The sequence below is a fragment of the Sphaeramia orbicularis genome, chromosome 1, assembly GCF_902148855.1.
Source record: "Sphaeramia orbicularis chromosome 1, fSphaOr1.1, whole genome shotgun sequence".
Taxonomy (NCBI): Eukaryota; Metazoa; Chordata; class Actinopteri; order Kurtiformes; family Apogonidae; genus Sphaeramia; species Sphaeramia orbicularis.
In genome coordinates, this window is record NC_043957.1 from 10,390,325 (window position 1) to 10,408,585 (window position 18,261).

Consider the following 18,261-nt stretch of genomic DNA (forward strand, 5'->3'; position numbering starts at 1 on the left):
GTGGCGTTTTATTTACATGCACATAAATAAAACACTATAATGAATCTAAGTTGTTTTTTTCTGTTCAACATATGAATATGAATTATGAGCTTGTGCAAACATAGAATCTATTGTACCACACACTATCAATCTGATTTATGGCAAATTTGATCAGTGTTTTAATCCATTTTGGCCAAAATAATGTACTTTGGACCTTTTGTAGTTTTCCGATCAATAAATTAATTAAGCTTTTATTACAGACTTGTGGTCCAATTAGAGAGACGGGTAATGCAAATAAAAACATACAAACGTGTGATATGTTTTCAGTGTGCAGAAAGTGCAGAAAATTCAGAACATGACCCTAAATCTGAAGACCAGTCTACATGTGAAAGTCCTTTCATGTATACTCTATACCAGTGGTTGCCAACCTTTTTTGGCTCGTGACCCCATTTTAACATCACAAATTTCTGGAGACCCCAGACATTCAAAACAGAGACTTTTTTTTTTTTTTTTTTTGCTAAAATTTTTTGGTTTTTGATCATGTAATAGTTTGCTATACTATGTTGCAAAGAAACATTAATTTTAGATGCCATTTAAGCTATATGATGCATATTATTATGGACGGAGGCAGAAAAGCCAGGTGTAGATTACTGCACAAAGTGAGAATTTTATTTTCCTTGGTCAGGATATGTACAGTCAGTCCAGCTTGGATTTACATGGCTGACAATTAATACTGAACAAACAAGAACTCAAACTATGAATTATTAAAGAGCTGTAGCATCTTAACCGACCACAATGAACATTTGACAGATAAACAGTACCATAGTGCTTCAGTTTCAGCTTCACTGTTTGTCACGTCTTTTATGTATTGGGATTGTCTCTCTCAACTCACCATATATTTTTTATTAGTGAGTTTTTTTTTTTGTTTGTTTTTTTTTTTGTTTTTTTTTATCAATTACTAGAAATTTCAGGTGACCCTATTTGAGCTGCAGGCGACCCCACATGGGGTCGTGACCCCAAGGTTGAAAAACACATATAATCTGACTACTTTTAACATTTTTTTCTCAACACTCACCTGTAAACTGTACAATCCAATCTGTCACAGCAGGTGTGTGTCAAAGTGCAAAAGAAAAAAAAAAAAAAAAGATAAAGAAGTTTTGTACTTATTACAACCATTATCAAATAGAGGAAATTAGAAAGAAAGGCCTGACTCTAATACAAACATTCTTCAAATAAAGACCTTGTACCTTCTGCAGCTGATGTAAATAAACTGTCTGAGGTAATACATAAGTAATCTGGAGGCATTTGCATATGAAACTGATATAGGACACAGTGCTTCAGTTTCAGCTTCAGAGTTTGTCATGTATTTATGTACTGGGATTGTCTCTCTCAACTCACCATATATTTTTTTATTAGTACGTTTTTTTTGGGAGGTTTATTTATCAATTACTAGAAATTTCAAGCAACCCCATTTGAATTCCAGGCAACCCCACATGTGGTCCCGACCCCAAGGTTGAAAAACACTGCTCTATGGACACATCACACCTACATCTTACTGGATTTCCTATTGCCACTGATTGAAAATATGATCATGATAAAATGTTCGTGTTAGTTGTTTTCCATAATTATCATGATGAAAGTCAAATCAATATTTTGTTTACATTCAAAGTCTGAGTCCAATTCTAATGATTAAAAAAATATCAATGTTGAGTAAAACGATGAATAACAAATTCTGACTTTAGAAGATAATGTCAACAAAATTAAACCTTAACGATGAAAAAAAAAAAAAATATATATATATATATATATATATATATTACAATGACACAAAGTAAGCACACAGTGACATGTGTCATGATTGTTTTAAAACCCAGCCTTCTGAAACACCTGAATCCAATATATTCCGGTACTTTTGTCCATATAGTGCCCCAGAGGTGGACATTTAGTCAAAGTTAGATTTATTGTCAATTTTCCATATGTACGAGAAATACAGAAGAATTGAAAAACTCCCCTTCCCTCTTTAACTCACAGTGCAAAGGATTAACATATACACATAAAAGGTAAGCACTAATTATATAACAGTATTGTTTGTACATTCATTGTCCATTATTTAGCAATGGTAGATGAAAAATAATCTGTGATGTTGCAACAAAGACCGTCTTAAAGATGAGATGATGATCTTTAGCTTGGGCTTAGGAAAGGAGTGAGAGAGAAATACAATCCAAGAAGACACATAAAGATGATAAAAGAGGCTGATAGTGTATGTGTAGATAATGTAGAGTTAAATGGACCAAATGGCAGCACTTCGTCTACAGTAGGTCTGTCTGAACTCAGTTATTCTGAACTCTCACCAGGTGCTTGAATTTTACATTTTTCTTCCCATACGTACAGACATTTCCATCATAAACTAATATATAAAAGGGAAAAATTGTAGAATAAACATCACAGAAATGCTAGGCACAGACCTCTACACCCACTGGATGTTTAAATAAAACCCACACCCGTGTAAATCAATACAAAACAAACTCGCTTCTTAACATGATGCTACTTTGGTTTACACAAGGCTAAGCTAATTTAGTGGATCTAGAATGTTTCAGTTTCCTTCAGTCACACAGCCAGTGTTTGTTGTTTATTGAAGCTTGGCCTCTTTAATTATGAAGACAAATGAGCTCATTATTAAGTGTTTGCATGCATGTGTGAGCATGTGTGTGTTTGTGTGTTTGCACATGAACGTAAAGCTCCTTGTGTCCTGTATGACTGTGGAGTGCATAAGGCTGATTGTGGATGTTTGTGTCGGCTTAGTGTGTGTGTATCTGTATGCAAATTTTAACCTTTACCTTCTTAAAGCTCTGTCTCATGAGGTTAATTGCTTCATTTAGCCTTAGCTGTTGAATTTTCCCTCCTTCAAACGTTACGCCATGTTCTATTTTCTCGTGACTGTGTGGCGTGTGCTTGGTGAGTGACTGTATCATTCCAATATAAGCTCTTATGATCAGCAGCACTGCGAATGAGTGGGGTGGGGTGGGGGGGTAGAGTGAGGGTGAGGGTGAGGTGGGGCTGATTCTGCTCATTCTGTTTAATTGTATTATAAGCCCATATGGCTGCGTGGTACAATATCATGCTTTTGATTTCTCATCATGTGAAGCTATTATCAGATGCTGTTCATTTGCAAAGCATATTTACCATAAGCTCAGTGCTTTCATGGATGAGAGAGAGAGACAGAGAATATGAAAAGTAAATTACCGCTAAATGCATTTTAATCTAAATAGATCATTTGGGAATACACTTATGGCTAATAGCGGAGTTATTAGCACAACTGTGCATGTGGGAAGGTAGAAAGCACAGAGCAGGTTTTGTCTGTGCATGCAGAAGGAGGTGCAGTACCTGTGCTGGGCATTAAGAGGTGCTAAAAGACAGAGGGGCAACTTGGAGTAGTCTTAAAGGGGGAAAAAAGTATGTTCTGAATTAAAAGATCTAAATACAATGAACATGCCTCTATTATGGCGACAAATGATACTTAAGAGACAAAGTTATGAATCCCTCCACTTTATTTACCATCCACTGGTCACAATAATACCATACAAAAACCAACTTCCAACGTGGAACTGCATCGGAATGTGATATTTTGATACACACACACACACACACACACACACACACACACACACACACATACGCACAAACATACACACACACACACACACACACACACACATTCAATAGCAAAATTAAATACAGTTGTTTTATAAAATAAACATGGTCGAGGAAAAGGGACACATTTAGTGATATTAAGACATGCAGTGACATTATAAAAAATAGACATTTGTTTTGCTTCTTTTTCTGTACAAACATACATGAACACATATAAATATATAAGTAAAAAAGAGTGTATTTTTAAAATACAAAGGTCAAATTGTACAATTACATTCCATAATAATAACAAAAAAACAAAACAAAACAGGAGACATAGCACAATATTCAAGTGGTTTTGCTTTTTTCCACAGACACTGTACAATACTGTACACTGTAAAAGCAAAAATTAGATCACACAACTGTTAGTTTCTCCCTGCGGAATCTGCTCACACAGTTGTAAACATTATGAATGAAGAAAGGGTACAGTTTTCTTGATGGATTTCCGTTTGAAATCACTCATTCAAGCCACTTTCTTCAAGAGACTGTAATAACAACTGAACAATCTTGTTTTTTGAGCACTCGCTTTGATGCCTTCAGCGCTGTGTTTTACTTTTCTCTACCAGTCTGTTTTGGTAAAATAAACAAGATGAGCATTACAATGAATAATAAAACAGTCATTGCAAACGTTTATGTTGGCACAAAGAACAAGCATTTGCCAGAATAAGTGAGATGCCCCCCGCTCTCATCACACAGTGAAACCATGCTATGTCGTCTTTTTTACCCTCCCTAGTTCTGCCGGACATCTTGCAGTAGTTTGTTGATCTCATGGACCAGCTCACTAGCGTCCATGCCAGGCTCGTGGCGGCTCTCGCTGCGCTTGCCACCCTGATGGAAAACCCCGTCAAAGTCATCTTCCTCATAATTTTCTGGAATTTCCTCCATGGCTGGGAGCCATTTGAGGTGTGGTGGCTGTCCGTTGGAGGAGGTCGAAGTGGAGGTGGTAGATGATGAGGAAGAAGAAGAATTGGAGGAATTGTGGTTGGCCCCCACTGAGCCACTCCCCGGATTTAGATAGTGAGTATTGGCCGCCCACGCAGCCACACCTGGGGGGTAAGCTGGACCCTTCCCACCTGGTAACAACCCTCTCCGACTGTCCTGTGGAACAGCGCTGTTACTGTGGTTACCCGCCATGTTGTTACTGCGTCCATTTCCCCTCTCATTGGTTGATGAGGGCACAGGTGGGCTCGTTTCATTACATTCAGCATATGAGTCCATATTAGGGGGGAGGAGTCGCTGAAACACACTGTTCATCTCTGTGAGGAGGGAGCCAGCCCCTCCCCCTCCAGCTCCACATGCATCACCATTTCCTCCTCCAGCAACAACTCCACTGGCCCCTGCTTCTTCATTCCCCGACTCCTTGCCAAAAGTGGAGAAACTCTTGCGGCCCTCCGAGTCAACGGAAGACTGGTCATCATCCAGCTGGGGCTGCTGCTGGGTGGACTCCTCCCCGGGGATGTACATGTTGTTGCGGTAGTCAGAAGAGGAAGCAGGCAAGGAGAGAGGGGGCATCCAGCACTGGTCTGAGTGTCCCAGGACACGACATTCATCTGTGCACAGTCTCATAGCTGCAACGGCATAAAAAGAAAGAACATAGAAAACGTTAGATACAGGTCCAAGAGAAAACTTTCTCTATACATGAAGCAGAAAAATAACCTTTGACATGACTCTGAGGAATGACTGAAAAAGAAAAGAACTCTGAACAGCATCGACAGAGATGATTTTTCCTGAAAAATGTTTGTTGTTGTTGTGGAGAAAACATCAATATTGTTAAAAAATACAAGAGGTCAATGTTACTGTTGTTTTTTTGTTGTTGTTTTTTTTGCATAGAGACAAAGACAGACAATTTCATGTCTTATAAACCAAGAGAATGAATGCAGTAACTACAATGCCTATTTAATATTTTATGTAATTTTTTTTTTCCTTTTTTATGCATTTTGTTTTCTCCTGATCTTTCTTGTTAAGCTACTTGGAGGACACCATTACTAGTGTTTACAGCTTAGAAAAAAAATAATTATTAGTAGCAGCAGGTACAAAGACAATCACATGGAATGGAATTATAAATAAATGATTGCCAGATCTCACCCAAAAGGCATTTCAGGCAGATGTTAATGTAATATTTGCCTGCTCTGCCAAGCATGTCCGCATCTCCAACTGTGCAGCTTGTTTGCTTGTTTAGCTCTTTTATCATATCTAGTGTGAATAGCCACGTTTGCCCATCTAAATAGAAAAATCTAAACAAATTAAATCTATTGAAGAGAACAGGGATAATCCTCTCTCTCGGCCCATTATCTCCTTTCCCTCCCTCTTTTTTTTCATATTAGCATAAAAGATAGGGAAGAGAAAGGGAAAGGGAGGGGGAGAGAGGGCAAGCAACACCTCCGAGTCGTTCTCAAAGGGAGAAAGAAAAAGATACAGAAAGACCATCCATGTCCACTGCTCCTCCCTTTATCCATCTCAATAATGATGGAGAATACATTAACAAGTATGGAAGTAAGAGAGAGAGAGAGAGATGTAAAAGAGCTGTGGAGCATGTAGGAGAGAGAGGGACGGAGTCAGTGAGAGAGGGAGAATAACATCATTCTGAAAGCAATTACTATGAATTCTCCTCAGTTCAGACATGAAAGTGCACCACTGTCACTCACCGGGGGGGAAAAAAGAGAAAGAAAAGAAAAAAGAAGGGAGGGAGGGGAAAAAAAACAGCACCCTGAGACGCATACCGATGAGTGACAGGCGACTCATCTCTGCTCCAGGGAGGATTTTACAGACACGACTCTATCTTAAGGGCAGATAACGCACACACTCGCACGCACACAAACAGCAAGGCACACTGTAACCTCTTCTCGGTGTGATAACGAGCGTGGAAATGAGGGCTGTGTGAAAGAATGGGGCTGACTACAATGGGGATTGTGTTGCTAACAGGGTGAATGGAGTGCCTGTGTAGGCCGGTGTACAGACAAATAATAGGCTTATGCCTGACGCTGTCCGTGGTGCTGAAATTTGTCAGGCTTCAGGTACTTTAGAGGAGCTGGGTGTGGTCTGAATCACTGACCGTAGCAGCAGCACAACATGTTGCTTGCGTGGTCTCTGCACTCTACTGAGGTAGCCATCCACTTTTTAATTATTCAGATGATTGTGATTTGACAGAAATGTATCAGAAGCAATGACTTCTGCAAAGATAAGATTCACCTCGTAAATGGGTGCGACTGTGCTCTGAGGTGACAGCTCAGTGTGACACCCCCCGCTACAGAAAGGTGCTGTGATTCAACTGAGTGGAGCCAGTTTTTCAAGTCATGAACAGAAAAGTGAGGAGAAACAGAAAAACAAACAAACAAACAAACAAAACGTAAAGTGTTGTGCGGAGCAGTCACTGTGATTGGCAGAGACTGCTTTTACATCACCACTGCATCTCACCTGGGTGGAGTCGATGGTGCATCTCGAGGTGTATCAGGTCAGGAAAGCCCTCCCCCAGCAGCAGTCGGTCCACAGGGGATTCCCGCCCCATTTCACAGTCACTGTCCCCCGCCTCGCTGTCCCCACGGCCACTGTCCTTCAGGCTGAACTTGTCCATGTCTTGTAATGCATACCTGGGCGGCACCAGTTTGAAAAAAGTTAGCATAACCAATCAATCAAAAAGTAAAAATTACTCAGTGTATTTGCAGGGAAATATAAAGCTGAGTGTGTTCTGTTTGGAGCCTGATAGAATCAACATTCATTGATTCATGAAATCTGTCCTTCGAGGAGACTAACAAAGAATGAATCCATCAAATAAAACTTAAGGCTGCTTGTGAAATCCGTCAGCTTTCTAGACAAGACTCAGCCCATAAATCCTCCATGCAGGTAGATCCCATCAGTAAATCTATCACAGCAACCACTAGGGGCATACATAAATCTATCATCTAGAAATCACGAGGGAATATTGTGATGAGCAGGGCCAAAGCTGTGATGGATTTACACTTTAAAATATGAGCCCAAATGTAGGAGAAAAAGTAGAGAACATTTCTATGACATTTAGACAAATGGGTTGCATACTTCTGGACTGAATGACACTGGTATGATAACAACTAGGACATGGAAAATACATTTACACGCCATAAAACCATGGTCTACATGTAACTGAGCAACTGAGAGCAAAACTTCACAACAAGTTGTTGAAACATGTAGTACACAATGAAAAACAAGTGGTTTAAAAAAGTAAATGAAAAATAATCGTTTAGGGGAGGAGGGACTGAGGGATAGGGGTAAATTACCTGTAGCTGCGGGAGTATTTGTTGCCACGGAAACTGGGTCTGGGCTGGTACTGGCCCTGATGGAGCATGGACAGAAGCTGTGAGACTTGCTACATCCAAAAATAACAAAAAAAAAGGAAAAAAAAAAAAAAACAAACAAAGAAAAAAAGAAAAAAAGGGGGGGATGAATAACAGATGGGAAATCGAGGGTAAGGAAATAAAGAAAAACAACACAGAAGACAAAATAATGGATGAGTAAACACAAAATGGATGATGGAGAGGCAGCTGAAAATGGATGAGACAAAATGGATGACGTTAAAAAAACAACAAAAAAAGGTGGGGGGGTGAGTCTAGATGAATATGGAGACATATGACTGAGAAGGTGAGTGGTGGTTATGATGGAGGTAATGGTGACAGGGTGTAAACAAGGTAAAGACAAAGACACATCTATAATCATCAACAGTTTTAATGAGAGTCAGTTTGAACTACAGGGCAGTGTTGATTAAGTCACTGTCACACATGGAGATGAGTTAATTTGTTCAAACGGCGACAGCTGTGTGAGGATGAGAGGGCTGGGGTGTGTGTGTGTGTGTGTGTGTGCATGTGTGTGCGTGCGTGTGTGTCAGAGAAAGTGTGTCTGTGTGTGAGGCTGAGAACTGAGAGAGAAAATTTGGGAAGGGGCTGAGGGACCAGATTTGAAATGTCTGAGAATAATTTGCTTCTGAGTGTGTGTAACTGTATGTGTGTACTCACCTCCACTGGTGGAGTTGCATGTGCCAGTTCCAGGGCGAAGCTCTCTGGAATGTGATTGGACGAGATGGTCACTAGGCTGTTCAGAGACTGGCGGCTGTGGTGATTCTGCCGGCTCCCCATCTGGGCCCGGTCCATGGGGGGTGTGGCCGAAGGTGAGCGGTGGTGAGCTCTGATTGGCAGGGTGCCGTTCACCGTGGGGACCAGGGTGATGTCGCCTTTGTGGATCTGGCGTGCGGGCTTCTTCGGATGGTGCTGGTGGGTGGACTCAGCCACCCTGCAGTTGTAGGAGTGCCTTGTGTCCTTCTTCTCCCGATTACAGCGAGCAGCAAACACCACCATGATGACCAGAAGGACAGCACATATGGCCCCCAGGGAGATGATGATAATCAGTGATACATCAAGGGAAGATTCGCCCTGGTCCATTACCTGGACATGGTTCTCCATATTCTCATACAGGGTGATTTTTAGAACTGCCTTAGCACTGAGGCTCTCACTTCCATGATCTCTAACAACCACTGTCAGCTCTGCATGGTCATGGGGGAAGTTCTCCAGGCTGGCGTTGGCGTGGATTTCACATGTTCTGGGGTCAATGAGGAAGAAACCTTCCTCATTGCCACTGACAATGGAACAAATGAGTTCTGCATTGACCCCTGTATCACGATCAGTAGCCCTGACCACGGTTACTAAGTGGCCTGCTTCTGTGAACTTTGAAGCAGGAACATCAGCTGTGAAGTTCCACAGCTGGGGCACAACGATGATTGGTGGATTGTCATTCTCATCCAGAATGTTCAAAATAACTGTGGCATTGCTGAGCAGTGGTGGTTTTCCAGAATCTTTGGCTTGCACAACGAAGGAGATGCGACTAACATCCTCTCGGTCGAATGTACGTAGTGCATAGATGGCGCCATTCGAGGGGTCAATGGTCACGTAGGTGGAAATGGAGCTCCCGTGAACAGAATTCTCCAAGATGGAGTAGCTCACCTGACCATTGGCATCCAGGTCGGGGTCAGTGGCCATAATGGAGGTCAGATATGCTCCGGGGGCGTTGTTCTCTGACTTAAAAATCTCATAGCGGCCTTTCTCAAAACGTGGAGGGTTATCATTTTCATCAGTTACATGCACAGTGAAATGTTTAACAGTAGAGAGACTGGGAGTCCCCCGGTCCTCTGCCACCACTGTCAGGCTGAACTCTGACCTCTTCTCTCTGTCCAGAGTCACATTAGTTAGAATCATGTAGTTGTTCTCATAAGTCTTCTGCAGTTTGAAATAGCCCTGGCCATGAAGTTTACACTCTACTTCTCCATTCAACCCAGAGTCCAAGTCCTCCACCCTAACCAATGCTACAAATGTGTCCAAAGGTGAAGCCTCAGATATATAAGCTGCATCCCCGTTTCCCTGGGAGGACATGAGATTGATGCTGATGTCTGGCTTATTGTCGTTCACATCTACCACTTTGACCAGGATCTTACAGTGAGCTGGCATAGAGTTTGGACCCATGTCCTGCGCTTGTACATCTATGTCATAAGAGTTAATAGTCTCATAGTCCACGCGCCGGATCAGGGTCAGGTGACCACTGTCGGGATTGATTTTAAAGGTCTCCATTATTTTGGGGGAGACATGACTACTAAAAGAGTAGACTATTTTAGCGTTAGTGCCGTCATCCGCATCAGTTGCATTCAAGTCAATGAGCATAGAGCCAATGGGTGCATTTTCTGGTAGATTTATGACATATGAAGACTTCTCAAAAACTGGGCTATTATCATTAGAGTCAGTAACACTGATTTTAAGGAGGGTGGAACCCGTTCTTGGGGGAACGCCCCTATCAGAGGCTGTGTATTGAAGTTCATAACCGGAGCGCACCTCCCGGTCAAGCTCCCTGAGCACCACCAGCTCAGCGTACTTAACCCCATCACTCCTGGACTGGATGTCAATCTTGAAGAAATTGTTGGGCTCTAAGGCATACGTGTACAGTGAGTTCTCTCCGACGTCGGGGTCTGTGGCGCTGTCCAGGGGAATGCGCGCTCCCACAGCCGCGCTCTCGGAGATTTCTATGGGGATGACGGCACGAGCGAACTGGGGTGCGTTGTCGTTGATGTCCAACACTTCCACTTCCACATGAAAGAGCTGCAGGTGTTCAGTAGGTAGTGTCAGTACGTCGAACTGGATAGAACAGTTGAGATTCTTTTCACAGAGTTTCTCACGGTCAATTTTGGTCCTGATGCTGATTTCTCCGTCCTGCTCGCGCACTGTGAGAAAAGACGAGCTCCCTCTTTGCATGGCTCTGAAGCGGAGTGACACTGAGCTTGGAAGTTTCGCTAGAACATCCGCAACATCTTCTTTCAGACGTGCTATAACCGTACCAACCTTCTGCTCCTCATAAATCTGGTATTTTAATGTCTTCCCGTTGGCGTTTTGTGTTGCCATGAACAAAACAGCCAGAACTTTCCACATTGTGAATAAAATGAGTCCTTTCATTTTTCCTGGTTGCTTCTTTGTGGAAACAAAAATAAATTAAAAAAAAAAAATCCCTAAAAATACCTCCAAAATGCAGTCAAGTCAGTTCCAGTTTTAACTAAGTAGATGCTGTGAGCCCCTCAATCAGCGGCTGCATTGCCTTTTCCATGGAGCCAGAAGAGGAAAACAACATTCGATTGTTATATGAAAGATCTCTTTTAAGTTGCTCTAGTTTCCATAAACCAACATCCGAAAATGTTTCTGTCTGTCCTTCCTCGTCATACAGATCTGTTGCACGCATCCAGAGTGCGAGAGAACCAAGTGAGTGGCGCTGAAATCTGTGCGTCTTTCTTTCTCTCTCCCTCTCCCTCTCTCTCTCTCTCTCCTCCCTGCGTCTGGTCTGTGTGCCGTGCGCTCCCTCTCCGTTTGAGGTGCCTCTGCGCACAGACTTGCCCAAAATAACCCGCCTCAGACCAACTACTTGTACATCAGCCACGGCCCCCTTTTCACATCCCGGGAAAGACAAACGCTTCTTAAATCAAAAGCTGGCTGGTGGCCACTCCAACTCCAGAGAGGAGGAGAAGGAGGCGCAAATGGGGAGGCAAAAGAGAAAGTGGGGGGTATGAAACCCCGCCCTGTGGGGGGTTTACTTTGCCCACTTTTCAGAGTAACAACCATGGCCTTACAAAGGACAGAGAAGAAAATAAACTCGGGAAGAAAACATTCATTCAAAGAGTATACCCTGCCGGTTTTCATTGCAATAAAACCACAGGAAGGTTTACGAGTTTCTCGCTTCGGGTCTGTTCTCCCTAGACAGCATGGAGACACAAAAGTCTAAATGATTATTTGACACGACAAAAAATATGGTCACTTCAATCACAAGCTTTGTCACCCAACACCTTCCACGCACTAGTGGGTACACTTTGGAAATATAAGACGTAACCCAGCCCGGCTCCAGCCAGCTGTCATCACTCCTACAACTGACGCACTAGATGCCTTGGCATTATAGTATGGATATGTGCCATGTGCGTGTATTGTATCTAGTCTTTTTTTCTGCTCTTTCAAGTGGCAGCTGACCATACCACCTCTCCATGCACAGGCACTTTTATAGATGTTTTGGAGTCCAACATAGGCACATGCGCTTCATCTGTGGCTGTCTATCGGTGAGAGTATAAGCCGGGTAAGCTGTGTGGCGAATCGCGCAGAAAGAGAGACGGACTCTAATGAATGCTTTTAAAGAGTTGGTCACGCCGAGGAACAGCTCTGTCCCCGTCTACAAATCTATTCAGCATCACTTCAAACTCCCTGCAGGATGGGGTTTTGATAACGAGCGCATGCAGCGTCGTGAGCGCACCAGTCTGGGGCTGATATTTTCAGATTCACCGGAAAAAAAAAAAAAAAAAAGAAAAGAAAAAAAAAGTGATATGCATGTAAATGTGTCCGCAAATAGGAGGGCATAGAGGGAGAAACAGGGACAGACTGGAGAGACACGAGAGGAGAAAAGGGGGAGAGAAATCAAAAGTTTAACGAATGTGCACAACTGGGACCGTGCATTTTGGAGACCATCTGGCGCGGTTTGTTTGGCACCAGGACCCGGCGATTACAGCCGACCAAACAAGACTCAAGCGGAGCCCCGAACCCCACACAACTGTGAGGAAATGAGTTGTCATGGGGGATTGCAGAGAACCAAGCCGCTTTTCCACATCCATTCCCACATTTTCAGCGCGTGCATGTGGTCATGGATTGCTCGTGTGCGCAACAGAGAGAGAGAGAGAGAGAGAGAGACGCAGAGAGCATGTGGGAAGAAAGAAAAATAAAGTTCAGTTGTTGCAATGACAGTGTGCTTACAAACCCAATACATATTCATATAACATGTTATAACAGGGGTTGAAGATGACGTATTGACCATCTGGAGTAAGACACACGCCCCTCCTAAAATCCAACCCTCATCCTCACCCATCCTTTCCTCTAAAATAATTCACAGTCAACGTTTTGAGAATCATTTTAGAAGACTATAATTAACCTTAAGAAATAGATAGATCGGCTACAGGATCTGCAAAACAAATGAATAATTTAATACCAGCTGCTTCCCAGTGTCTGCATGAGAAATGTAATATAAACACCATTGCAAGCCTTGATGATGTTATCCATTTCAACCAGGTTATTCAGTGTGGGCTGCTCTTTTTAACGCCTCGCATCTGCACTGATTCAAAAGCTTTCTGAAAACAAAAGCTTATTAAATATTCCAAACGTGCATGGACACCAACCAGAAGCTCTCCTTTTGAACCCTGTGGCTTTAAATTGGCGGAAAACCTTTCTTCTCACGATTCATGACCAGAGCCATGTCTACAAACTGTTTGCATTCACTTCTCTTTTTGCACATTTTTTTTTTTTTTTTTTTTTTTTTACTCAAGTGCGCTTGGTATTTAAACAGGTTTGATACGGGCGCCCAAAATTTCCATAGCTTCAAATGCTCACAATGCAGTAATGCAATTACTCCCTGCGTCCCAGAGAAGCTAATCACATTTGGAGAACAAAGTCAGCTATGGAGTTTATGGAAGAAGGGAGCAAAAGAAAGAGACAGACTTGGTGGGGGTGGGGTGCGCTGGGGTCTTAAACACTGTGCAGAATAAAACAATTAATGTATAGAGGGGGTATAATCTAAGTAAAAAGCAGATGGAGACTTAATACATTTAGGCACGCTACATAACCAGAGGAGCTGAGCAATAGTGGCCTTTTGATGCAAGAGAAGGCCAATAATTGAGCTAAAAATATTCATCCTCTGCAGCAGGTGCAAAGATGCAATGTCTGTTGGATTTAGTAAGTTTTTGTTTAACTTCTCCCGCTCCCTCCTGAAAGAAAATGTTATTGATCCAGAAACGTCCCTTGAAGCTCAGATCAGTCTCAGAGCAAATGCATGAGATCTCCACAAACAAACTACCCCGGCGCCAGTGCAACTCTCTTCATTATGCATCTAACAACATTATCCTAACAACTTGCCTGTGCGTCTCCAGGCCTTGTGGTCGTAAAGTGATAGTGTGAATTAAACGTCTGTCGCTTACATCCACGACACTATTCGTGATGTTCTCTCCCATCCATCCCCTCCCTGAAGTCAATCGACACAGCAGGTGGGGGGCGGTCATTGAAAGCGCGCCTCTGGACCCCCCCCCCCCCCCCACTCCCCTCCCCTCCTCCTACTCTGTCCAAATTAGGCAGTCAAGAGGAATGCGTGCGTGCGTAAATGCGTGTGCGCGTTTTGTGCCGTGACGCTGGTGGTTTGGTTGTAAAGGCACGCGAGCATCTGTCGCCTCGTCTGCCCGTTCATTGTCACTTATTCAATTAGCAGCGATTTGGTGGATTCCTTTCCTAAGGGGAGGAGTAGGACCACAGAGAGATTGGGGAGTTTGCTTTCACTGCTGCTGGAGGGAAAAGTTGACACCACCCTCTGTGCACAAACACACATATACAAAAACACACTACCACCCCCATCAGAGCAATCATTGTTATTCATCTTCTTTCTCTTCTCCCACTCCTCTTCTTGCTTTCATTAGGGGTCTATGGAGCTTTATTACTTTATGACTCGCTGGCTACCATTGTGTATGTGTGTGTATGTGTGTGTGTGTGTGAGAAGACAAGAAAGAGCGCACTGCCTTGTTCCTGCTCACAGTGCATGTGATGATCACACTTTGAACGCAGCATATTGCAAGCGATGTCAACAGTTGGCCGACAAATTTATAACCCAAGCAGAACTATGAGTCAAAGAAAAGAATGTGTCTGGTCACCTTTAAAATGGGCGCATTACTGCACTGCTGTGCTAGTTCCTCAGTCCATGCAGCACCCAATGAAAAGAACAGGCTGTTATTACTTTTTTTTTTTTTTTTTTTTTTTTTTTTTACTGACTTATGCGGTGGGAGAAGTGTATAAAATATTCATACCTTTCCTTTGCAAGACCAGTACAAAGTGTCATTTTAACTCTGGCATGAATATACTGTACGGTTGACCAATGCATTTACTATTCAGTTCCATTCTACAGTTGAAGTCCGTGGTGGCAGCAACTTTGTGAACTGTCAGTGCTTTGCTTTTAGTTTTGGCAGTTAAATTTCCCCTGTAGAACAGCTTTTCTTTGCTTTGCCAAATCACATGAAAACACATTCTATTCTATTCTATTCTATTCTATTCTATTCTATTCTATTCTATTCTATTCTATTCTATGTTGTGTTTAGTCAGTGGTGTAGTGGTCCCTGGAGAAGTAAGTATACTCTAAATTTTATGCTCTTTTTTTCTTTCTTTTTTTAAGGAGTCCAAAGAAAATGCTGTTTCAGAAACACTGACATATATGACTACTCTATTTAGTTCACCCATAAATTCATCAGTAGTATTTGCTCACTATTATAAAATTATCATGACTTGATCAGGAGCAGTTTGTAGGTTTTACTGGTCACACAAGCAGCTGCATGAATTTAAATGTATTCAACATGAGGCAAACATAGGATAACGTTAGCCTTTCATAACGTTACTCACATAGTTGAACTATTGGCGACAACATCTCTTCTCTAAATGTACAGTCATATGGCCAGTAGTTTAAAACAGTGACTCGATCTGAAACCACCTTAAAACTTACCTCAGAATTACGTATTCCATGAAAGTAGGTTCATTTGATATGTGTCACTCATTACCTCCGCCAGGAGGTATTGTGATCACTTTGCTTTGTGTGCGTGCGTGTTTGTTTGTTTGTTAGCAAGATAACTCAAAAAGTTATGGACGGATTTTCATGAAATTTTCAGGAAATGTTGATACTGGCACAAGGAAGAAATGATAAAATTTGGTGGTGATCGGGGGTGGGGGGGGCAGATCTGTCTTGGCAGAGGTCTGTGCTCTCCGAGTACTTTTCTTATTTGAAAGATGTTTTTTCTGCCTTTCTTGTTCGCGTTGCCAATAATCGCGCATCTTTCAACGAGATGTGCAGTGACCTGTCAATCAACTGGGGTGGCACTGGCACCTGAGGTGGCCAATCAGGTTCCAGACGTGGCCAGCGCTAGCAAAAAGTGTTTTCCTCAGCAGGACCCACCCTATTCTGCCTCTGATTGGCTCATCAGTCCTCATACCTGAAATTAACCAATATAAACAGTGAAGGAACCATGTACTAGCCAATTAGAGGCAGAGTAGGGCGGGTCATGGCTTTACCGTCCTAGGAGAAACAAGAAAAGCACTCGGAGAGCGCAGACCTCTGCCAAGACAGATCTGCACACCCCCACCCCCCGGATCACCACCACAATTTAATAATTTCTTCCTTGTGCCAGTATCAACATTTCCTGAAAATTTCATAAAAATCCATCCATAACTTTTTGAGTTATCTTGCTAACAAAAAAAACAAACAAACAAACAAGCACGCACGCATGCAAACAAACAAAGAAAAGTGATCACAATACCTCCTGGCTGAGGTAATAAAAATGGGCAATTTGGCTCAGATACTACTGAATGGTGCACATCAGGGGGATTTAGAAGTGGGTATACCCAATACTGACTGAAAAATAAGTAGGTATACTCCGTATACCGCCGTGTACCCTTGACTACACCACTGTGTTTAGTTTGGACATGAAGAAGTAATGTGGGCATCTAATCATGCTGTGATTCTTTCCTTGGCCTCATTCTCGTCTGAGTCATACCTATTGGACTTGTGTACACACACACACACAGCCATACACACTCTCTATGTGACTGAATGGCACTGACAGTAAGGCACATTGCCCCACCAAGATGTAGTGTACAGAAACACAAAGGCTTCACAAACAATCAGCACTGCAGCAATCAAAATCGAGCTCCTCTTGCACTCTCTTTATTTAACATTATTGCACTGGCCCCAGACAGTTCCACACACATCTTGGCAACACAAAAAGAAATGGTCATTGAGTATTTAATTATTCCATAATCACTCTTAGTTTGTCCTCATTTTTATGCCCTATATCATGTATCTAAATTGTAAAGCTTGCATTTCATCCTCACAGGTATGGTAGTATTTTAAATTAGTGAAAATTACTTGCTGACATCTGATGACATTGTGAAATTGTACAGTAACGTTTGACTATTAAAGGTGCTCATTGCAGAGGGAAACTGAGGAAAGCACATTCAGCCAGAGTTGAAGTTGGATTTCATCATAAAGTTTAAGTTAAAATGAACAGACTTCATCCTCTAAAGTAATAGTGCCAAATCTAAAAAAGTTAAGATGTTGTGTGAAATGAAAATTTTTGAAAATGACTGCAAAAAATTTGAAAATCTTATAAACCAATATTTAGTAGAACACAAAAAACATCAAATGAGATAGTGTAATCAAAAAAGAGGTCATTCTGCATTTGATGGCAACAACATATCTTAAAAAAAAAAAAAAAAAAAAAAAAAAAAAAACAGCAAGAGGAACATTTTGCTCCTGCAGTAAATGGCAACAGGTCAGTAACATGAACTGGGCGTAAACTAAGCATCTTTCACTGTGTTAAGACAACAGGTCTTAACGCACAATTCGGACTTTTTGGTGAAATTAGATTTATTTTGCGTGCTTGTTCATATCACACATTAAATACGACTTCTATCAGTTCTGAGAATGAACAGAATGTGACCCACATGCACAAAAGAGGTTCTGACATGTAGCTGTTGTGGTTGTTTTTCCTGCCGCTCCTCCTCCTGGATGCAGAATAGTGACGTTTGTCTCATTTCAATGATGTAAAGGTCAGATAAATGCGACCTGGCTGTTCAGACTGAAGTTGCATTGCAAAATATCCGATACGTATCGGCTTTAGGACCACATATGAAAGTGGCCTGGGTTAGATTTTTTTTAAAAACTGGATTTTTGCTGTTCAGACTGTCTTTAACAGATTGGATACAGATCACATATGGGCAAAAAAATCGGATTTGGGCCACATTTACCTGCAGTCTGAACATAGCCTTAGAGAGGTAGTCTCTCAGATTTGGGGTTATATACTGACATAATTACTTAATTACCATTCTAAATCACAGTTGTTGAAAGTCTTGGTTTCCTCTTGGTCTTGGCTACATTTTCACTTTTTCTTGTCTCATCCTTGGACAATTGGTCGGTCTTGAATTTTAAAACTGATCACATTTTCACAAAACTCTAAATAAACTGTATTATTACTGTGAATTGAAG

General features: G+C 42.0%; 1 protein-coding gene across 2 annotated transcripts; it reads right to left on the reverse strand.

Moving 5' to 3' along the window:
* Window positions 1–3,996: 3,996 nt before the first annotated feature.
* On the reverse strand, window positions 3,997–11,585 carry pcdh18a (protocadherin 18a). Of its 2 annotated transcripts, none has more exons than XM_030139809.1 (4): window positions 8,652–11,585; window positions 7,920–7,975; window positions 7,084–7,256; window positions 3,997–5,237 (listed from the first exon to the last, which is right to left on the reverse strand). In XM_030139809.1, the coding sequence occupies exons 1-4, from the start codon at window positions 11,124–11,126 to the stop codon at window positions 4,399–4,401; spliced, it is 3,543 nt and encodes a 1,180-aa protein (XP_029995669.1). In that variant the 5' UTR covers window positions 11,127–11,585; the 3' UTR covers window positions 3,997–4,398. The 2 variants fall into 2 exon arrangements, with proteins under 2 accessions (XP_029995669.1, XP_029995592.1); XM_030139732.1 differs by having other exon boundaries at window positions 7,920–8,008.
* Window positions 11,586–18,261: the final 6,676 nt, after the last annotated feature.

Coding starts and splice junctions, on each gene's coding strand:
- pcdh18a (XM_030139732.1), bottom strand. CDS start 11,126: ATGAAAGGACTCATTTTATTCACAATGTGGAAAGTTCTGGCTGTTTTG. Junction 8,009..8,651: donor ATGCAACTCCACCAGTGGAG/GTGAGTACACAC, acceptor TTTTGGATGTAG/CAAGTCTCACAGCTTCTGTC. Junction 7,257..7,919: donor AAATACTCCCGCAGCTACAG/GTAATTTACCCC, acceptor GGTGCCGCCCAG/GTATGCATTACAAGACATGG.